General features: G+C 42.8%; 3 protein-coding genes across 3 annotated transcripts in view; 1 reads left to right on the top strand and 2 right to left on the bottom strand.

The window, feature by feature from the left end:
* LOC127003996 (serine-rich adhesin for platelets-like) overlaps positions 1-5,903 on the top strand; it is a 56,273-nt gene extending 50,370 nt beyond the window's left edge. The window contains exons 2-3 of the mRNA XM_050871143.1: positions 3,266-3,409; positions 4,355-5,903. Of these exons, the coding sequence (XP_050727100.1) occupies positions 3,266-3,409; positions 4,355-5,497 (1,287 nt within the window). The 3' untranslated portion in view covers positions 5,498-5,903. The remainder of the gene's footprint in view (positions 1-3,265; positions 3,410-4,354) is intronic.
* The window catches only part of LOC127004003 (tubulin polyglutamylase complex subunit 2-like), an 87,838-nt gene that overhangs the window by 63,275 nt on the left and 612 nt on the right, over positions 1-23,951 (bottom strand). The window contains exon 2 of the mRNA XM_050871169.1: positions 7,818-7,869. The gene's annotated coding sequence lies outside the window, so the exon portion shown is untranslated. The remainder of the gene's footprint in view (positions 1-7,817; positions 7,870-23,951) is intronic.
* Positions 6,630-23,951, bottom strand: part of LOC127003206 (uncharacterized) — a 76,459-nt gene continuing 59,137 nt past the window's right edge. The window contains exons 13-14 of the mRNA XM_050869585.1: positions 7,818-7,869; positions 6,630-6,653 (exon numbers count right to left, since the gene is read on the bottom strand). Of these exons, the coding sequence (XP_050725542.1) occupies positions 6,630-6,653; positions 7,818-7,869 (76 nt within the window). The remainder of the gene's footprint in view (positions 6,654-7,817; positions 7,870-23,951) is intronic.

Below are 23,951 nucleotides of genomic sequence, written 5' to 3'. Positions count from 1 at the left end.
GAGAACAATGATCTCACTAGAATTATGAAGACACTTGATTATGAAGCTGACACAACTATCTGGCAGCGTGTTTATTTTGCAACATTTATTTTTTCTTCAACTAAACAAATCGCTGAACACACGAGTAAACTGACCACATTGCACTGCCAAGACGCCGGCCGGAGTAGCGAAGCATGGTTTTATGAAGTTGAAATTATGTTTAAAATATAGTAATACTTTAACCTGTCAACGTAAAGCAATACTGGACGTGCTGCCAGGAACAATTATCGACTGAAGAAGAAAAAAAAACCACCGTGGACAGTCCTTTAATGTTTTAGTTTTTAATCAGAAATATTTACAAGTAACGAATAATTTCTTCTCCACGTGGTTTGTATGATCGAAAAGTTTCCTTGCAGAGCACCACGTAAAGGCCTCGCTCTAAATTTCCACATACTGGGCGATCAGTCATTGCCGTTGTGTATCATTACGGTATTTGCGTCATAGAAGCATTACGCAAACAACGAAACAAATGTGTGTGTGTGTGTGTGTGTGTGTGTGTGTGTGTGTGTGTGTGTGTGTGTGTTAGGGAACCCTCGCGTCGGGTCTTTGTCCTCCGTCACATGCACAGTATAGTGATGTTCAGAGGGTGAGTGCAAGGCGGCAGGGAGGGGGTAGGAGGAAGGATCGAAGGGGGGAAGCTGCTGGCCCTGGCGCCTGGACTTGTTGGCGGGGGCGTGAGTGGTGATTTTCTTATGCTTTAACTCCTGTGTGTTCGTTTGTTCAACACGCCACCCAAATGTCTTTTCCTTGTCACTGGTGGACACGAACTATGGTTGAAACTTGTCGTGATTCCCTGCTACAACACAAGGAAGCGGCTAGGGCGAGGGCAAGGAGACTAGCGGTATCGTGTGGCTGGCAGCGAGGCAGTCAGAGGGTCAGGGGTTACCCGCCCTGGAAACCCACCCACCTGTCTACCATCCTCCCCACCTCGCCTTGCACTGCAACGACTGCCCAGCATTCCCACTGAGAAGATTTAATTGACTTAACCAAACACACGGCAACGGTGATTCCTGGCAACAAAGAATGTTCATGTGAATATTCCCAAGAATAAACACTTATTTCGATCCAGAATACGTGCAAGAATAACTTCAACTTTGCCACATCAGAATCTGAATAATAGTAATGGCCATGATGATAATGATGACGACTGCGTGAACTCTGCCAGTCATCCGGCATCCTGACAAAGAGCAGCCAAGAACCCAGCGCGTCATCCCGAGTGTGGGAAGGACCCCTCTCATGCCGCCGCCCCCGACTACCTGCCCCGACAGGTGGCGGGTTGTTGCGCGGGAGCACAGTGGCGGCAGGTCACCGTAGACCCTCACTGGGTCTACGGTGACCTGAATTAAACATCCGGGTTTACTGTTATTAGGAAATCATGTACAATCGAAAAAAAAAAAAGTTGCTGTCAGAAGGTGTTCAGCAGTGTTCCCTCAGGCTGGTTGACGAGCGGACGGGCCCCGCCGCCCCCGGCCCACCACGGAGGGCACGGCGTCAGCCAGCGTGTGAACCCTCGCCGACTCGTAATTATTCCGACCCCACTCCTGGCCTCTCTTTCTGTTCACTCCAGATAGCTGCCTCCCCCGCCACGCCCCCCCCCCCCTCTCTCTCTCTCTCTCTCTCTCTCTCTCACAACGTGCATATTTACCGACGAGTCGTGGAGGCACGCATCACCATCACATTCGTCACAAAAATAACTTGGCGTGGCAGGAAGACCAACACCAGCCAAACATTTATACCTCCCAAACACTCGCTTTAGTAACCTTACGACAACCTCCATACACTTGAATCCCTCCGCCCACTACCTGTCCTTTACCACTCAACCATGTCCGGCCCTTCCGCTTGTGTGTCCCTCTCTGCCCTCCCTCCTTGCCCCTGATCCTACCATCCCATCCCCCCCCCCAGTCCCCAGTCTCCGCCGCCTTGAGCTCAACACGCCCCTCGAGGAAGGTTCACAGTTCACGGTCGCCAGGGGTTAAGTGTCACTCCAGGGAAAGGCCAGGTTGATATACTGGTGGAGCAGCCTTTTTCCATCGCGTTACGGTACGGAGCTGATTCTTATATACCAAGGCGGACAGGGGAATGGCAGGCTGTGTGGCGTGTGACTTGAGTACGTTACGTGTGTGTGTGTGTGTGTGTGTGTGTGTGTGTGTGTTGGGAAGGGAAGTGGAAGGGGAGACGCGGACGGCGCTGTTACAGTAAAGTGTGTGTAAAAGGGAAAGTAAAGGATGTGAGAGGAACACACACACACACACACACACACACACACACACACACACACACACAGGAGCGTTGGCAGTACCGTGTGTCTCCGCCAGGCAGACAACGAAAAGGTGAAGGTCATGCGCGATGCTATGATACACACTCGAAGCCAAGCAACACACACACACACACACACACACACATTTCCTCTAATTGGTGCCTTGTATCGTTGCTTGCTGTTGTTTCGTAATAAGCGCGTTGACCGCATACTTTTTCTCGACTTTGTAAACCCAAGTCCGTACGAGACGGACCGACATGCAATCTAACTGTGAATGATGCAGACTAAACGTACTGACTTCGCGCTCTTGGAGTAACGTCTAAGTCGCAGTATGTTTTGTTTTTTGAGACTTTTTTCTATTAATCATAAGGGAAAATGTTCTAGACTTTACCCATATGAGCTTTATCTGAATATATATAGGAGACATATTATGATGTATGACGCTAATGTTACGTGTCCTTCTCTGTATCTATAAAGTTTACACGCTTGTCACTTCCTTGAGCATCACATTATATTATTTCTTTCTTCAGGGAACTCAGGGTACGTGTGTGCAGTAAATTTCCTCTTCTTCTACTTGATCACTTAGTTACGTCTCACAACTTTCTTTTACCTTTTATTTAACAAGTTGAGTGGAGAGAGTGTTCTTTTATCCCACTTAATCCTATTACGTATGAGGCAGATCACTTGTCTTTCCTCCTTTATTTACCTAACCTTAAGCCACCCTTGCCCTCCCATCCCCGCCGTCCAGCCCTTCACCTGGATATGAATACAAATATGGAAGGTTTTTTGTCGCTGGCAGGCAACTCATCCCTCCTTCCCCAACCCCTCTCTCTCTCTCTCTCTCTCTTTAGCAAACACCTTCCCCCCTACCCCTACCCACCCCTCCTCCTCATTCTGCTGCCCCACCCACTCAACACATCCACAACTCTTCACCCAACCATCCATGTCTCATCCTCGCCTCCCTTGCAGATGGGCGTGGGCGTGCTGGAGGCGGTGCAGGAGGAGGAGGCGGCCACCCTGGAGGAGGCGCGGCGCTCTCTGTCAGCGCTAAGGAACAGAAACAAGGCGCAGACACACCTCCTCGTCGCATGGAAAAGGAGACTAAAGGAGCAGGTGTGTAATTCACCTCTTGGTCTGCTGCGGGTCTCTCTCGAGACAGCCAGCCGTTTCCCTACGGAAGAGCACAGAGCTTGTAGTACCGATTTCGGGTAGGACTGAGACCACTCACACACAACACACCGCGACAACGAGGTCACAACTCCTTGCCTGACGTCGCGTACTTACTCACTGCTAGGTGAACAGGGGCTACACGTGAAAGAAGATAAACCCAACTTATCTTCACCCGGTCGGGGAATCGAACCCCGGTCCATCTAGTTGTGAGCCAGACGCTCTACCCCTGAGCTACCGGGCCGTGCGTGTATGTGTGTGGAGGGGGTAGAAGAGTGAGTAAGTGAAGATAGCACAACAACTGCCCAAGGAAGGAGACGGGAGAGCCGCGGTAACCCACATTTCACACCATCGAATAGAAAGTGGAGACGCTGACACCTGGCAAGCAAGCAAGCAAGCCAGCACCCATGTACCCCACGGCACGCGTGTGTGTATGTGTGTGTGTGTGTGTGTGTGTGTGTGAGAGAGAGAGAGAGAGAGAGAGAGAGAGAGAGAGAGAGAGAGAGAGAGAGAGAGTGTGTGTGTGTGTGTGTGTGTGTGTGTGTGTGTGTGTGTGTGTGTGTGTGTGTGTGTGTGTGTGTGTGTGTTTATTCAAGCACAGTTTTACGTTTAATATCCGATTAATATCACAGACATTCAGCTTCATGATATGATTTACTGATTATGCATAAGTCTTATATTCTTAATTCCCTATCGTGCTTTTTTTTTTTTTTTAATTCCCTATCGTGCTTTTTTCTACCAACTGGTAAACATTCGTTCTTCAATGATCTTTTTCGTTCTGGAAAAACAAGCTAAAATTTTTTTTAATTCAATTTCATCTTACGTGTATGACCTAATTAGTAATGCTAGGTACAGTGTAATCTTTTTAATTAATATCCTCCTCCATTACAGAACGTTCTGCTGCAACATCTACAGCGCGAACGAGACCACCACCTCCGCACCATCCAATCCCAGCTGATGATCTTCGAGTCTCAGCTTCGGCGGCGACAGAAGGAGGTGGAGGTACTGCTGCAGGAAAAGGAAACCACTATTCGACAGCAACAACAAGTGATTCTGTCGCTCTCTCGCGCCCTCAACACAACGCAGGCAAAGCAAGAGTCTGCCGCCTTAGCGGAAAAATCCACGGAATCGCGAGATGAAGAAGTCGAACAGAAAGGAAAACAAAACGGTACTAACGATGAAAACACCCTTAAAAAAAGTGATGATAAGTTTTCGAGTTCCTTAACCACCACCTCTTCGAAAAGTGATCCAGAAAGTCTAAATGACAGTGACAGTGCTATCATGCTGGAAGACAATTTCGACTCTCTGGTGTTGATTCCGTTAGGTAAGGGGGAAGTTAAGGTGGTGAGGAGTGTGTCTGACGCCGTAGAGGTGGCCAACAGATCGTCTTGTTCGAGCAGCACCTCGGTGGCAGGGGACGCCAGTTCGCTACTCAAGCCAGGATTCAACAACTGCAACAGACCCGGTTCTTTGTCCACCTCACCCTCGTGTTCCAGCGAGGAGAGCGATGACAGTCCCTCCTGCACGCTAACCAAGGGCCGGGCAGAGCTCCTACGTACTGTGTATAGTTTAGAGGAAGAAGAAGTATGTCAAACTCTACCAGAACATGATTCTTTGTCAGATGATGCGACTTCAGTAGAGCCTTCCCTCCAGTCTATTTTAAAAGCTTCCTCTCACTATGACTCTGATGCCACTCTGAGTGACGGGGAGAGCGAAGAAGAGGAAGAAGAGAGATCGCGGCAAATAGATGACTCTTCTAATGACAGAAGGCAGCTTTTGGGGTCCTTCGAGAAACTCAATACCTTGGGGGCGACACCTGTTCGTGTAAAGGCTGAGGAAGAGATACAGGTGACGTACAACCGCGTCATGAGTAACCACAGGTCTGTTACGAAGCCAAAGGATGTCAAGTACAGGAGGATCAACAAAGCCAAATCTAGATCGCTAGAAGAACTCAGAGGAAAATTGAAGTACTGGACGGATCGAAGTGGCAAGCATTCTTTGTCAGTGGACCTTAATAACCACTCCTTCGCCTGAGGCAGAGTGGAAGGCGTTTTACATGTAAAGACGTACACTAACGCAATGTGCAAACGTCAGTGAGTGATGCAGTCAGTGTCTTTAGAGAGTGCCTTCCTTCTTCAGTAGGTAACAGAGTTATAGTGTAAGTCGTGAAGACCAGGACAAGTGTGGAGTCATAACCAAATAAGCCATAGAGGCATTATGATAACCATATTTTTTTTTTTTTACTTGAAAACTTCCTCTGATCCAGCTCCTTGCCAGGTAATTGTTGGTCCCATTAATGTTCCCACACAAAGTTACCAAACTTGCCCAGCTTGTGCCCCTCCCAAGACCTCTCACCCTTGTCGATAGGGAACACACAAACAGTATACTTTTTATTATGTTTTTTTTTCTTCTACACCAAATATATATATATATATATATATATATATATATATATATATATATATATATATATATATATATATATATATTGAAATCTGATATGTATAATATCAAAGCTGCAAACTTTGGCGTGTACCGTAACACCATACATCAGCCTCGGCGCTGAACTAGTCTCGAGCATAACTTCACAATCCATCCTGAAGGCCCGGCTTTCCGCCATCTTCCAGTATTCCAGTATTTTGAAACTCATCCTAATACTGAATTTGGGTCAGCAAAGAGGAAGATTATTTTTTTAGTGCAAAATAAAGTATGTAATTCATTACCCAAAACGCAGACCAAACTGAGCCCTCCAAAGGCTGGATGGTAATTATTACTCTCCTAATGGTTGTAAAAATTTCTTAGACCGAATTGCTAAGTTGTGTCCTTGTCCTTAGGTAAAAAAGGAAAGCTTTAATTTTCACTATAAAGTAAACCTGGAATGTTCCTGTGAGTTATGATACTTATGTAAGTAATGTATAGTAATGTATATACTTATTTCGTAATTGTGATATGTAATGTAATAAATATAATCAAGATAAATAAGACAAGTATGAATAACTCTTGGCGATCGTGGGAACACTAAGGCAATGATCACAGGTAAGTTCCTTGCAGGCTCCATCACCTCACCGCTCCTGCCTTTGGTTAAGCTGCCACCTGGCTGTCGTGGAGCCTCATGGTTATGTGTTATGCGTTCACAAGCTCTTATTACTATACAGCGGCCTAGTACTCATGCCACGGACACTGTACGGCCCTAAAGTACACATGTATTTCAGAGACTTTATGTGAACTGACACTCTTGCACAGACACCTTTTCCAGGATGCTTTGCACTTTCACCTGACCTCAGTTTGCTATAGCCTGCACTAGAACACATATGCAACCCATCAGCCTCTCTTGCTAGTTACATCATGAGATTTTTTCTAGATTGAAAGTCTGCAGTCAGTGGCAAAGACTCCATAACTTCCTAAAGCATGTTACATTTCAAGGATCATGCATCGGACACTCATGACTTGTTTCATCTGCTTAGTAAGTTCTCTTCAATAGTAGACCTTTTGCCTTCGAGCCCAAGAGCCAAAATATAAACACCTTTTTTTTTTTTTTCGTGTGTGTGTGTGTGTGTGTGTGTGTGTGTGTGTGTGTGTGTATGAAAGGCTCAGTCTAGGACTCAGTCTAGAAGTTCAGTAAAAAGCTCAAGGCGGTAGATGAATCTATACCATGTGTCGGGCATCGCCAAAGACTAGAGTGCAAGGCCGGCTCCAGGTATGGGCGATACACGAAACCTCTTGAAATACTCCTTTAAGGGACCCAGATACTCATTAAAAATATTCAGCATTAAAAATAATATTCATAATTTAAAAAGATAGTCAACGTTAAAAAAAATCCAACATTCAAAAACATATTCATCATTCAAAAAGATATTCATAAAAGAAAGTGTTCAATATAAAAAAAAATATTCCTAATTATAAAGAAAGAGAGGAATGGAGAAGAGAGAAAAAAAGGGAAAGAAGGATGGAGGAGAGAGAGAGAGAGAGAGAGAGAGAGAGAGAGAGAGAGAGAGAGAGAGAGAGAGAGAGAGAGAGAGAGAGAGAGAGAGAGAGAGAGAGAGAGAGAGAGAGAGAGAGAGAGAGAGAGAGAGAGAGAGAGAGAGAGAGAGAGAGAGAGAGAGAGAGAGAGAGAGAGAGAGAGAGAGAGAGAGAGAGAGAGAGAAGGGGGGGTAAGAGAGAAAAAAGTAAGGAAAACAAGCATATCCAACATGTGACATTACAATTTTTCTCACATAGAACTCGTGACTGAATAATGACGTGGGGGATGGGGAATATTAAGCCTTATAGGGGAGTGTTGGCTCCTGACAGCTCAGTTTTAAACGAGTATGGAGAAATACGCGCACTATAATATAAGTACTTCTGGAACACTTACTTGGCAGCGAGGGGCCTCGCCGCCAGGAGAGCCTCCCGCCACCAAGGATGACCTGGAATGAGAGAATCGGATAACCACGAGGTAAAGATGTTATAGATAGATAGATAGATATAGACATATATAGATAGATAGATAGATCGACAGATAGATAGATAGATAGACATAGATATACTGAGGGTATCAAACACTCAAGCTAAAAACACATAAGGGCTTAAAACAACCAGCTACTCATTAACGTAGTTAGGCCTGAGCATCGGGGACCACGGATCCAAACGTTTTATGAATAGCCTCGTATCTCAAATAGCTTTTTTCTTACAACTTTTTTTTTTTTTTTTTTTTTTTTTAGTCTACTAGAGTTGATAGATCTCGTACGAAAACCATTCGGTTTGATCCAGTCCTGTTCACGTTTATTTCGCGTATTCACGCCCACTCGCCACTCTGCTGGAGATTGTTGCGCTGGGCGTGTTCCGCAAGTTGTGTGCTGTGCTGTAACATCTTGACTCAAAGCTTGAACTTTATTGTCGTGTTGAGTCGTTTTTAGTACCATTACACAATCCTTATTTTAGAGTAGAACAATTTATTTTTTATTTTTTATGAAAGAGTGAATAATGCACCAGCATCTTATGAGCTACAGAAAGCACAAATTTCAATCGCCATCAGGTAACTAACTAACCGGGAGCATATACCAGGCGGCGCGTTGCTTCACTCACCCGCGGCCTCCACTCCCGACTGTCCCTCCCGAGAAAGCTTCCACGCATCTATTCTTTCCATTCCAAGTACCTCTCAGCAGGCTCGATCAACTTGCCCCATTCATGACTTACATTTTTTTTTTTTTTTTTTTACAGAAAAGGAGAGAGCTCAAGGGCGTGAAAAAAAAAAAAAAAAACAATAATGAAAGAAAAAGCCCGCTACTTACTGCTCCTGAATAGAGTACAGAGGAGTGGCCAAAAAGAGAGGTCAATTTCGGGAGGAGAGGTGTCCTGATACCCTCCTCTTGAAAGAGTTCAAGTCGTAGGCAGGAGGAAATACAGATGAAGGAAGATTGTTCCAGAGTTTACCAGCGTGAGGGATGAAAGAGTGCAGATGCTGTTAACTTTTGCATATGGGGTTTGGACAGAATAGGAATGAGCTTGAATAGAAGGTCGTGTGAGGCGAGGCCGCGGAAGGCGGGGGAGGCATGCAGTTAGCAAGTTCAGAAGAGCAGTCAGCGTGAAAATATCGATAGAAGATAGAAAAGAGAGGCAACATCGCGACGGAATTTAAGATGTAGAAGACTAACAGTAAGAGGAGAGCTGATGAGACGAAGAGCCTTAGACTCCACTCTGTCCAATAGAGCTGTGTGAGTGGAGCCCCCCACACACGTGAGATGCATACTCCATACGAGGGCGGACAAGGCCCCTGTATATAGATAGCAACTGTGCGGGGGAAAAGAACTGGCAGAAACGATACAGAAAGCCCAACCTCGAGGAAGCTGATTGAGAGAGATGTGAAGTTTCCAGTTAAGATTTTGAGTTAAGGATAGACCGAGGATATTTAGTGTTGAAGAAGGTGACAGCTGAGTGTTGTCGAAGAATAAGGGATAGGTGTTTGGAAGATTGTGTCGAGTTCATGGGTGGAGAAATTGAGTTTTTGAGGCATTGAAGGACACAAGGTTCCTTCTATCCCAATCGGAAATGATAGCAAGGTCTGAGGTTAAACGTTCTGCAGCCTCCAGTCTGGAGTCATGTACTTCCTGTTGGGATGGTCTTCTACTGAAAGAAGTTGAATAATGCAGACTGGAATCGTCGGCGTATGAGTGGGCAGGACAGTTTGTTACGGAAAGATCATTGATGAATAACAGGAAGAGAGTGGGTGATACGACAGAGCCCTGTGGAACACCACTGTTAATAGGTTTAGGGGAAGAACAGTGACTGTCTACCTCCGCAGAAATAGATAGGCCGGAAAGGAAACTGGAGATGAAGGAACAGAGAGAGGGATAGAATCCGAAAGAGGGCAGTTTAGAAAACAAAGACTTGTGCCAGACTCTATCGAAGGCTTTCGATATGTCTAGCGCAACAGAGAAAGTTTCACCGAAACGGCTAAGAGAGGATGACCAAGAGTCAGTTAAGAGAGCAAGAAGATCGCCAGTAGAACGCCCCTTGCGGAACACATACTGGCGATCAGATAGAAGGTTAGAAATGGAAAGGTGCTTTTGAATCTTCCGGTTAAGGATTGATTCAAAAGCTTTAGATAGACAGGAAAGTAAAGCTATAGGGCGGTAGCTTGAGGGATTGGAACGGTCACCCTTCTTAGGCACAGGCTGTAAGAAGGCGTACTCCCAGCAGGAAGGAAAAGTAGATGTTGATAGGCAGAGACGAAAGAGTTTGACCAGGCAGGGTGTCAGCACGGAAACACAGTTTTAAGGACAATAGGAGGCACTCCATCAGGTCCATAAGCCTTCTGAAAGTTTAGGCCAGAGAGGGCATAGAAAACATAATTATGAAGAATCTTAAAAACAGGCATAAAGTAGTCAGAGGGGGGATGAGTAGGAGGAATATGCCCAGAATCGTCCAGGGTGGAGTTCTTACAGAAAGTTTGAGCGAAGAGTTCAGCCTTAGAGACAGATGAGACGGCGGTGCTGTCGTCAGGGTTAAGGAGAGGAGGAAAAGAGGAAGAAGTGAAATTGGAGGAGATATTTTTGGCTAGGTGCCAGAAGTCACGGGAAGAATTAGAAAAAGCAAGGTTTTGACATTTTCTACTTATGAAAGAGCTTTCAGTAAGTTGAAGAATAGATTTAGCACGTGGGCGTCCCCTTGTTTTTTTCTACTCAGGGTTGCCTCGTATAGAAACACCCTATGTGTAGCATCGACGTCCGGGAAGCGTGTCATGTGCCCATAAAGCCGGAGTTGGTGTTCACGGATTAACCTCGTAACAGGCTGGCTCGGCACGATGTCATTCCAGCGATACCCCATGATCCTGCGCAGGCACTTGGTACCAAAGGCATCGACACGCCTCTCTAAGTCTAACGGCCATACAATAAGATGAGAAGCATAAGAAACTTAAAGATTCGAATCTTTGTCCGCCTGCATAAATATTGACAACGCCTTATACTCGTGTTGAGCGAGTCAATAACACTGTGGACCAGGCCAATTCGTCGAATGACTTCCTGGCAAGACCCACCATTGTTATGCACTACGCTACCAAGGCATGTGAATCTTTTGGTGACCTCAATGTTCTCGCTTATTGCATGAACAGACTGAACTGTGTCATCCAGCAAGCCTTCAAACGACTGGACCTTAGTATTGGCCCAGGAGACCTCCAGTCCCAGTGGCTTCGCCTTTTCATGCAGCATTTCGAGAGCCATCACCATGACCTCCTGCAATGCCGCGAGAAGTATAGTATCATCAGTAAAAACAAAGTCTGCTACCTTGATATTACCGACAAATACTCCGCAACGACTTCGATCAACAGCTTCGACTAATACCATGTCCATGCAAGTGTTGTAAAGTGATGGAACAAGGACGCACCCCTGGCTTACTCCAGAATTAACAAGGAAGAAACCAGAGACGCCTCCCCTACACTTCACCGCACTCTCAGTCTCAGAGGAAAGGCCAGTCATTAAGTCATTAATCCTTGCAGGAATCCCACAGATCCGCAGAATATCCCAGAGTGCCTCACGATGCACTGAGTCAAATGCCTTCTTGAGATCAATTTAAGCTGTGAGTAACCCCTGTCAAAACTCATGACAGCATGTCATAAGGACGCGAAGTGCAAGTGTCTGGTCTATTGCTGACTTGCCAGGCGTGAGCCCAGATTGCCCAGGTCTCTGAAACTTTAGCAGATGAGATCGAATTCGCATCAGAAGCAGGTGAGTGAACATTTTGCCCGGCACACTAAGTAGTGTAATACTACGATAATTGTTGCAATCCTATCGGTCCCCTTTCCCTCTCCAGATAGGGACAACCAGCCCCCTTTTCCAGTCAAGAGGAATGGCGCCGAACTGCTACATGATAGACAGCACTGCATGCATCCCAAGGACCATGGCTCATCCCCGGCTTTCCGCATATCCGCACTGACATTATAGATCCCAGCTGCCTTTCCACATTTCGACTTCCTCACAGCCTCTCTCATCTCCGCAAGCAAGGGTGGAGTTTTGTCTAATGATGGATCAGCAGTCGCCATCTGCAAATCAGCCAGAGAGAGATGTCCACTTGGGGGCTCTGCCCATTACAGCTGCCCAAAGAACTGAGCCCAACGAGCCCGGTACTCATCCGCATCTGATACCATCTGCCCAACACCTGCGGATTGTACTCGTCTGAGATGTGGATCTGATCCTGATATGGCATCATCCCTTGACGAGAGCGTTAGTTTGTGTGCTGCTCCCCCCTAGTGCAGTGTCTGAGACAACGGCCGTTTTCTCAAAAATTTGGGTATTTGAAGCAACACAATTCCCTTAGTTTCTAACCTATGATAAAAGTGATGGTATCATTAAAAGATAAAGAAAAGACCATATTTCTGGCCGTAACACATTTTCGATGTCTTTTTAGTCATAATTTTATTTTTTATCCGTATTGCGGCGAGAAAATAAATCTTTGAGTTATATTGTTTTCTAAAATGATGATACATAGTCCAAATGTTTTATAGACAAATTGTAGCATTGGGTATAAATATTTTGTGGACCAGCAGTCAAAGGTGTACTACCGAAAATAAAGGAGCAGTGTCAAATGGAATCAAGACGTTTTTCGGAAGAAAAAAATCTCGAAAGCTGATTGTCTAAATTTCATCAAGCTTTCATATTTTTAATATTGCATTATAATAATAATAAGTATAAAGAAACCAATTTGAGGAGCCGAACAAAAAAAGTTCGCGTTCAGGAGTAATAGGAGGGGGGTCCCCTCAAGACAACCCTCAACATCCTCAGCGAGACCTCCGATAAACCTTTCCTTATCCCTCCTCAGAAGGGTTCAAGTCCTTCGTGACAGAGTCCTATATCACTCCAAGTCCCCAGCCAGCTTGGCTGCACGACTCTCCTCTATATTCTCCAGAGGAAACTTCACTCCTAGACATCCCACAGCTCCCCTAAGTCCTCCAGAGTACCAAGTACCCCACACCGATTGGAGATTGCCACTGCATACTCCTGAACACACGCCTGGTCCCTCAGTTTCTCAAGATGAAACTCGGAGGGTGGCATCTTGAGATTTCCTTGAACCTGATACGTATTCTCAGTTTTGCAACACCAAGTCTGTGGTCGGTGGCAAAGAACTCAGCACTCCGGAAAACCCTACAGTTCTAAAGGATCCTCCAACGAATACTAAAGAGGATGTGATCGAACTTCTTTGCCACACAGCCAGTATTGCTATACCAAGTCAGACGGCGAGGCTCACATCTCTGGAGCCAGGAGCCTGCAATCCTCAGTCTTCTGGTTTCCAAGTTCAGAAGGGAAATAATATTTATGTTTCTGATGCCAGAGCCATGGGAACCAAAACATAACTCGTAGCCATCTCTCCCTGTGGCAGTAATTGCACTGAAGTCACCCAAGACAAAGAGTGTGTCATGCGGAGGACACCTGTAGACTATAGAGTCGAGCTTGGCATAGAACTTCTCTTTCTTCTCAAGTTTACACATCTCAGCAGGTGCTTATACTGTAATAAGAGATATGAAGCCCAAGGTGTGCTTCAACCTCACCAGCATTATACACTCATCAGCCGGTGTAACTTCAATAATAGAGGATTATAGTCGGCTAGAAATGGCTATAGCTACTCCCTTAAGACGAGCACCATATGCTCAGGCCTAACTAGTAGTAGGCCTGTGTCTAAACCTCACTATTGATCTCTCCATTGCCAGGTCTCCTCGTCCCGCCTTCCCCCACGAATGCGTCGACGAACTTGTCACGTCTGCACCACCCTGGCGGTCCCCAAACAAAGGGGTGGGCAATTTCGGGACAGGGATGCTCTCCTGCCCCGACCAGACTTATCAAAAGTACTGGATGCCATATAGATGACATTTAGAAGTTCACTCTCCAACACCCCCACTCACCACGGAGCCCTACTAGGGGAGACTGGTCGTTGAGCCTATAAGCCCAACAGCCCCAGAGGTAACAGGAGAGTATACGCAGCCACCACCATCAGTAGTGGCACGACCTTCTATATAGAAGGCTGTGGTAGTGGTGGCCGCTAGGCTCGTGGTCACCCGGACTAGCCGTGTGACCTCTCCGAGCCAGGAGGAGAGGCCGCCCGTCTTGGCCGGAATAAGGGACCAAAGAGGTATGTCGCTAGCCGCAGGACACGACTGCGACATCGCTCAGCCTCCAGGATTCCCGTCTCCCCTTGCAGAGACTCAACACACGGTAAACATGTGAAAAGTTCCAACCTGTCCTCAGGGTTTGGTAAATCCAATGGAGAAAAATTATTCAGGAAGAGGGAAAGGAAGAAACAGCTTGGGGTGGTTGAGTGCGCTGCGTTAGTCATCCAGATAGGCCTGCCCCTACCATTACTTAGAGACACTTTAGATTAGCATTGTTTGGTTAACTGTCATGTAATAAGTGAGATATATCTTAGACTAACCTAGACCTATTTAAACTTATAAAACGTCTATTGGCGTCCTAGAGGCTCTTGTTCTCCTGAAGTTACGTGCTACATTGCAACATCCTTCGACCAAGGAGTCTAGAGAACAATCTAGAATCATTGGCTTCGACTCTACCATATCTTTTAAATATTTTTTTAACAATTTAAAACCTTTATTTTAAATAAAAGCGTCTTCATTTGCTAAATATAGAATAATACAAGGATTATATACTATAAGGATAGCTCAATAAGCTTTTGCTTTACCCACAATGCACCACGGATGACGTCACACATGTAAACAAATGGTGCTTGGAGGCAAACTGGTTCACTTGGACACTATGTCCTCGCCGTAGCGTGCTCAGTGAAAATGGTGATTTGTGGTATATATATATATATATATATATATATATATATATATATATATATATATATATATATTTTTTTTTTTTTTACGTCTTGGCCTATTGCGCCGGTAGGCTTCTTCCCGGTGGATCCTGATGGTCGGTCCAAGGCTTCTTCCCGGTGGGTCCTGATGGTCTGCCCAGCCCGTTCTGGCGCAGGCGAGTGTTTATAGTGGCGCCATCTTGCATTGGCTCATGCTGCCCTTCCGGAGCTCATCTTTAATCCTAGAATCTAGAGTCCGGGTTGATAGGTGGTCTTCTGGACAGCATGTGGGTAGTTTTAAGCCACTCGGCGGCGGCTGAAAAATCCCAGCTTGGTGGCACCGGTCGAGGATTGAACTCGCGTCCTCCTGAACGCGGAGCCGTCTTACTATCTGTTCAGCCACCACCTAACCAGGTGGTGGTGTTACAGTGGCCCAACTGCGGAAAGTCGTCAAGGTGCTAAGTTCATTAGGTTTCCTAGAGACAAACACACCTTGAAGAAGTGGATTTTGGCCTGCAAACGAAAAGATAAAGTGAAGGTGAAGTCTCCACGGGTGAGGACCAAACATTTTCCAAGAAAGTGATAACATTAAAGAAAAGCCAATAAAGCTCTATATTGTGAAAGTTTGGTAAAGGTAAATTCATTTAGTTAAAAATTTGCGTAAATATTATACAATATATATGTATGTATAAAAATAATTATATTCATTATATATGACAGGACTAGTTACCCCTACAAATTAAGTTGTAGAAAACTAATGTTATTAAAAGTTAAGAAAACGTAAGCATCGATGGTAAACAGAGCAATATTTCTGCAGCTTGTTTACCTGTTTCTCACATTATTTATATTATTGTATACTATTAGCCAACACAACAGCTGCCTACTGTAATTATTTATCCTTATATAGCAATCAAAAAAGCGCAAAATCTGACCATGAATAGGAATAAATAAGGGTTTTCTAGTACATTTTATACCGTGAGAGCAGGGTGAGAGTGAACCAAATGACATACCGCAGTCATGACGTCATCGATGACGTTTCAGTGAGCTATCCTTATAGTATATAATCCTTGGAATAATGTACACATACCAACAACTCAAAACGTTTTTTTTTTTTTGTGTGTGTGTGTGTAGGTAGCCCTGTACAGAACAATGATTGATGATGTTTGCCATTCATTTTATTAGACATTATAACATTATATATGCGCAAAACTCTTCGTATCTTTCAGTTTGATTTGCTATAGAACTTAACAAGAATTTCTGAGATATGAGCACTTTCCGTCCGCCATTATATATATATATATATATATATATATATATATATATATATATATATATATATATATATATATATATATATATATATATATATATATATATATATATATATATATATATATATATATATATATATATATATATATATATATATATATCTATATATATATTCATGATGTAATCTGCGCATGCGCAGATTTTGTACCTGAAACGCCTTAGATTAATTAGTAGATTATTTGGAGACATTAAAGTATAGACTGTATAGTTCCTTGAGAGGGAGTTTTCAGTGTTACTAACTCACATAGTAATGGCAAGCGTCCGGTTCAGGCAAGATTACTCTAGGTATAGAATTCCCGTCTGGGGAAACTTAGAGCACCCTGGCTGCTAGCACTAAATATTTGCCGACTCAGTTTCTGAAACAAAATTACTTTTACTAGGGTGGTTCAGCTAACCTGAGGATAAATGCTATTCTTCGTCCAAGGATCACTCGATTCTGTTGTCATCGTAATCTGGTTCTGGGTTTGTGGAGGCTAATTATGAGCTCAGATCACGGGAATCCAGGACCAGAAACGGATCCGCCTAATGGAAAAGGCTTATCCGTGAATGATCCGATGAACACAATCTTTTCCTCCTAAGCTTATTACGCCATTCAGTTCTTCTTTTAGGATTACGGGAAAACATATCAAACAACCTCTTGTCATTCCTAGTGGGATTCTTGCATCCAAACATCGCCGACAACCCCATAAATCATAATGCCCCCCTAAATAGCCAGATAACACCCGTCCAGCCTCCTTATTAAGGCTACGAGAAGACTGAGTAGGTACTGAGGCGGGGTTCCCACTATTCCGTTTTGATGGATCCGTCGACGTTAATGACGTCAAAATGACGTCAGTGAAACAGCGGCCGCCCGGCAGGGATGAGATAGACTCCGTCCCTCCGTCAAGCGCCTTTCGTTGACAAACATGGCCAGCATTAACCACAACGACTTCTTGATTGCTGTCGCTCTGCTTGCTGCTGGAGTCTTAGGAGAAGAAGAAAGGCCAGCCAGCTAGCTTAATAAACACTTGTTGATAAACATTTGTATTCGGGCATCAAATGAAGTTTAATTATTATGCATACGCAGTCCTTAGGTTTATCAATTACTAACACCAGAATCCTATATGAAATGTAGTAACATGCCTGATATAGTCTGGAGGGCTATTCCCCGCAAACAAATCTATGTAGTCACCACCACGTGACCATCACGTTGTGCTGTCGTTGTAGTAACGTTGTTTTCTTACGTGAATGCAACATAGATCTGTCGACACGAAATAACGTGGAGAGAACGTAGAAATATACGTGACTTTCTTACGTGAATTCAACGTAGATCCGTCGACACAAAATAACGTGGAGACAACATAGAAATATACGTGACAAAATCACGTTAGAACCACTTACATAGCACTTTGTGTAATATATATATATATATATATATATATATATATATATATATATATATATATATATATATATATATATATATATATATATATATATATATATATATATATATATATATATATATATATATATATATATATATATATATATATAGATATATATATAGATATCTATATATATATATATATATATATATATATATATATATATATATATATATATATTTTTTTTTTTTTTTTACAGCAAAGGAGACAGTTCAAGGGCACACAAAAAGCAAACATTAATGAAAAAAAAGCCCGCTACTCACTGCTCCTAAAAAGAATCCAAAGAGGTGGCCGAAAGATAGGTCAGTTTTGGGAGGAGAGGTGTCCTGATAACCTCCTCTTGAAAGAGTTTAAGTCGTAGGCAGGAGGAAATACAGATGAAGGAAGATTGTTCCAGAGTTTACCAGCGTGAGGGATGAAAGAGTGAAGATGCTGGTTAACTCTTGCATAAGGGGTTTGGACAGTATAGGGATGAGCATGAGTAGAAAGTCGAGTGCAGCAGGGCCGCGGAGGGGGAGGCATGCAGTTAGCAAGTTCAGAAGAGCAGTCAGCGTGGAAATATCGATAGAAGATAGAAAGAGAGGCAACATTGCGGCGGAATTTAAGAGGTAGAAGACTATCAGTATGAGGAGGAGAGCTGATGAGACGAAGAGCCTTAGCCTCCACTCTGTCCAGAAGAGCTGTGTGAGGGAGCCCCCACACATGAGATGCATACTCCATGAGGGCGGACAAGGCCCCTGTATATGGACAGCAACTGTGCAGGGGAGAAGAACTGGCGGAGACGGTACAAAACGCCCAGCCTCGAGGAAGCTGATTTAGTAAGAGATGAGATATGAAGTTTCCAGTTGAGATTTTGAGTTAAGGATAGACCGAGAATGTTTAGTGTTGAGGAAGGTGATAGCTGGGTGTTGTCAAAGAATAGGGATAGTTGTTTGGAAGATTGTGTCGAGGATAGGTGGAGAAACTGTGTTTTGAGGCGTTGAAGGACACCAGGTTCTTCTTGCCCCAATCGGAAATAATAGTAAGGTCTGAGGCAAAGCGTTCTGCAGTCTCCAGCCTTGAGTCGTTAAGTTCCTGAAGGGTGGGTCTTCTATTAAAAGAAGCTGAGCAATGCAGAGCAGAGTCATCGGAGTAAGAATGGATAGGACAGTTCGTTTTGGAAAGAAGATCATCAATGAAGAACAGAAAGAGAGTGTGAGATAGGACAGAACCCTGTGGGACACCACTGTCAATAGATTTAGGAGAAGAACAGTGACCGTCTACCAAAGCAAAAATAGAACGGTCAGAGAGGAAACTTGAGATAAAGGTACAGAGAGAAGGATAGAAACCGTAGGAGGGTAGTTTGGAAAGCAAAGATTTGTGCCAGACCCTATCAAAAGCTTTTGATATGTCCAGCGCAATAGCAAAAGTTTCACCGAAACGGCTAAGAGAGGATGACCAAGAGTCAGTTAAGAAGGCTAGGAGATCACCAGTAGAACGCCCCTTGCGGAACCCATACTGGCGATCAGATAGAAGGTCAGAAGTGGAAAGGTGCTTTTGAATCTTCCGGTTAAGGATTGATTCAAAAGCTTTAGATAGACAAGAAAGTAAAGCAATAGGACGGAAGTTTGAGGGATTGAGCGGTCACCCTTCTTAGGTACAGGCTGTATGAAGGCATACTTCCAGCAAGAAGGAAAGGTAGATGTTGACAGGCAGAGGCGAAAGAGTTTGACCAGGCAGGGTGACAGCACGGAGGCACAGTTTTTACGGACAATAGGAGGCACTCCATCAGGTCCATAAGCCTTCAGAGGATTGAGGCCATATATATATATATATATATATATATATATATATATATATATATATATATATATATATATATATATATATATATATATATATATATATATATATATATATATATATATATATATATATATATATATATATATACATATAATACACACGCACGCACGCACACACGCACGACCGCACGCACGCACGCACGCACAATTGTTACACTTTACCCTGATTTTTAAGAAGGCATATCATAATTGAAAACCAAAGGCCAATATTAAATAAGTGGTTGAGAAAATTTTATAACAGTCATCTCTTTCCAAAAGTGTTGACCAAACTCATTTGTTCACCACTTTCTACATTTTCTACACTTTCTACATTAGCCTGAAAATCTGTGACACATCCATAGTTTAAAAAGTAAAGAACAAGAAAATTTAAAATAAATAAATAAATAAATAAAAATAAATTTAAAGCATGCATGTGCTTTAATTGTTTTTTCCTTGTTATTCTTTACATTCTAATCCTTGGATGCATCACAGAATTCCGGCCTTATGTAATTATTTCCATTATTGCCTAATTATGGATGTCTTACAGAGTGCTGGAGAATCGAGTTGGTCAAGTTTTGGAAAGGGATGACTGATATTCTTATATCTACTGTTCCTTATTGCTGCAGACATATATCCTTTATCAAAACCCACTAATTCATAAGCTCATTAGGGAAAATACGGATGTTAGCCTCTGGGAAAGCACATTTAAAACAAAAACATTCTGGAAAAGAGCATATCTCACCTGACAACCCCCCCCCCCCCCTACACAGACACATACACAAAAATATTAAAAAGAAAATCTTAATCATAGTGTTTCATTTCATCTGTTGGGTTTATCTTCTTTTACGTGTAGCCCCTGTTCACCAAGCAGTGAGTAGGCACGCTACGTAAAGCAAGGAGTTGTGACCTCGTTGTCGCAGTGTGTTGTGTGTGAGTGGTCTCAGTCCTACCCAAAGATCGGTACTATAAGCACTGTGGTTCTCCGTAGGGGAACGGCTGGCTGTCTCGAGAGAGACCAGCAGCAGACCAAGAGGTGAATTGCCAATACAAACATTCAAATCTATCACTGAAAATAAAAAGTTGATCTTCACGCAGTCATGAACTAACAATTTATGTGCAGGTGCCACATCCACATTCACAAGTGGACAGATGGAATGAAACCGACTACAGTATATAATGAAGAAAGCATTACCTGTAGGCCTCTAGCAGATGGCAGCAGTGAAAAAAAATGTAGAGAGAAATAAAATTAATATCAAAAGGAGGATCAATTTTATTTCCATGGGAGCAAACAAATCAAGCAGTTGGGAAAAGATGGTGGAAAGATAGAGATATGGTGCTGCGGAGGTGGAGCTGGGAGAAGGAGGAGGGTCTCATACCGTAAGGTTCTCCTTGGGCACTGTACACCATGGTGTCTGCCCTTGTTTCAACTGCGGCTAGTCAATGGTATCTGATGACTCTTGTACAAAACACTCACGTTTCTTAGACTCGGGTTCCTGCGGTAAGAAACATATCACGAAGTTATTAATTGGTGTCTGGACGTGCATGGATAGCTGGGCAGTGTGAAGTTGTCAACTGGGTAGGGGTACGTGTGTTTACATTCGGTGCGGCGGTGTGCGTTGGTGCCACACTTCCAGTTCTCAACAAAAGATATTTATCGCCAAACGAAATAGATGTGCATAATGCAAATGTATCTAAATTATTAATATATTGAAATGTATGTATATGTTATTTTGTATCTAAGTACTTCCATTTCATATTTTCTTGATATGTAGAATATTGAACATCACTGGACGGGTCACCACCGCCGCCGTCACGGACCCAAAAGTTGACTTGGATTCATCTCTTTATCGGGCCGACGGAGCTCAGCGCGCGGGACGTCATCAACCTTGGTCATCTCTCTCGCTCCGTCCTCTCTCTCGCTCCGTCGGCCATGGTGCTGCGTATATTATACAATAATTTATAAACGCTTTCGCAGACCTTTATAAATGAATAATATATAAGATAGTAATTCTTCTTCAGCTTAAATATAATTAGTTCTTCACCATTTATTAGTTGCCACAGTCACATAGTTTCATATTAACATCAGCAATCCATTGCAACTACCTTGGCATGAAATTCTAGATTCTATAATTGGGATAGAGAAACCCACAACAGATTACAAATTCTAATTACTTTTTATCATAGTAAGAAAAGTGAATGACGAACATGATTAACATAACCTCGGTAACATCAGGATCAAAGGAAACAGGGTCAACCGGCGCGCAGAAAATGACGTCAGCAGGTGGAACGAGGAGAGATGAAATAGAAAACGAAAGTATTCACGTCGAACGGTAACGCAAATAAAATCGAAAGTATTTACGTCGAGCGGTAACTCAAATAGAATCTAAACAGGCTTTCATTGTCTTTGTCTTTGATTGACAAATATCGTATCTTCTATAGGTTTCTGTAGTGAATTTCACACACAAAGAAATTACGTACACACATCTTTCGGTAATGTTTCTTGCTTATACACACTATAATTCACTTGACTGTCTATATATGCATATTCTAGACACAGTATAATAATACAAAACATGCTAAATACCTTTTTGGCCACAATGGGAAAGCCTAAACCTTAAATCTAAGAATAATGACTGCCTGTCCCTTTGTTATGGCTCACAGTAGTAAGCGTGGGATTGCTTTGTAACGGCTCACATCTTGCTGTGTAATAATAATAAGTACAATGAAAACCATAAGCTTACATTCAAATCCTCTCTAACGTGCATATTGCTACTCGATCCTCTTACAATAGGATTTTATAGTTTATCCTGTATAAATAAATAAAAGACATAATAGAAAATAAGATTCCTTTAAAGGTACACTTGTCTATATCTACTTAATTACATTCCTTAAAAAAAAAAACAATAAAAAAAAAATACATACATAAGAAAATAAGGAATATGCAAGAGGCCAGTTGACCTACACGTGGTAGTTCCTGTAAAACTATAAACGCTAAAATCTACATCTCCATCCATAAATATACTGAGTGGCCCGACCCTCCGTATATTTTCCGCATGTGAAAAAATGTTTGGACACCCCTGACCTAGACAGAATAAGGTGCTTTCTCTAGAGCGTTAAGTAGCCTACTTACAGACTTGCAGCCAGATACTGAACAACTGCAAGGCATTGTGATTTAACAAGAACAAGCAACCCATACACCACCGCAGGGCACCGCTTCCGGCTGGCTACTGGTAAACCATAGGCTCCATAGCTGAACCCACCAACCTTCCGCCTGATGACGTCATGCGCCAGTTGATTCAAAATTTGACGCGCTATCCGGTAGACCCTGTGTCCTTTGAAACATTATCCCGTTAACGTCTTAAGCTTTTTTTTCCCCGCTTTCCTACTCTGGTGTTTGAGATCATTTTCTTTGGTGCAGAAATTGTTGAGTAAGGCATTTGTTGACGCTCACACTAACATTTCCTGAGCTTTATCTATGCTGTGTTCATTACCGCAATTATTTACTGGTAGGAAAACATCATTATCTGCAAGGATATTCATTGTTATTTCTGTGGCGACATTTCTCTGGTTTTATGAATGCGTGAAGTAGGGTTTGCTGTTAGTTTGTTGACTGCAATATAATTGTACATAACTATATTGACTACTCCTTCATCAGAGTAGACAAGGATACCTCTGGTAATGCCTTGTATGCAGCTATCACTGTCTGGCAAATTCTCTACATTTTCAATACATGTTAGGAAGTCTACATAAATTACATTTTTTTTTTTTTGGGGGGGGTAACCACATACCCTAGCAACAATAGCCTGCCAAATATGTGAGAACTGGAAGATATTTCTTTTTTTTATCAATATCATCCCGTGAAATTTCCACACCAAAGTTATTGAAATTATAGATAAATCATCATTGCATTTTCTCCCGTTTCGTTTCTTTTAAATCAGATAAGTTTACGTTCTGTTTTTTTTTCTGGGGGGTATTTTCAGTAGACATGAAAATTAATATATATATATATATATATATATATATATATATATATATATATATATATATATATATATATATATATATATATATATATAGAGAGAGAGAGAGAGAGAGAGAGAGAGAGAGAGAGAGAGAGAGAGAGAGAGAGAGAGAGAGAGAGAGAGAGAGAGATTCATAATTTTCATTCACAAAATGATTGTCCTAGGCTAGTCTAATCGTAAATGGAGTTACATAAGTACCCTTATAATACAGATATCAATAAAATACTTTTGTCACTACATGATTCATTTAGAGTATGATTAATGACTTTAATTATAATAAACACATACACACATACACACACAAAAAAATGAGGCATTAAATCAATCACAAGCTACTCCGTAACTCCCAGCTGATCGATGTTGCCATATGAAATTCATTATGTTGTAGCTATTATCTGCTATAATACACCACGTTCTATATTGTTCCGTACCATTAATTTGCATGCCGCCCCCACTCCCCCGGGTAGGTATGCTGCCGGCGCGTTCATAATTTGAATGTCGTGAAGGGTATAGACATTGGTGAAGGGGAACTTCTAAACCGTTGCAATAAATACATTTCACTATTGAACATTTCTGACTTAAAATGAGTTGATTTCTCATTATA

This window comes from Eriocheir sinensis, chromosome 3, assembly GCF_024679095.1.
Source record: "Eriocheir sinensis breed Jianghai 21 chromosome 3, ASM2467909v1, whole genome shotgun sequence".
NCBI classification, from domain to species: Eukaryota; Metazoa; Arthropoda; class Malacostraca; order Decapoda; family Varunidae; genus Eriocheir; species Eriocheir sinensis.
The sequence above is the reverse complement of the archived record's forward strand: the minus strand, read 5'-3'. Positions and strand labels throughout refer to the sequence as shown.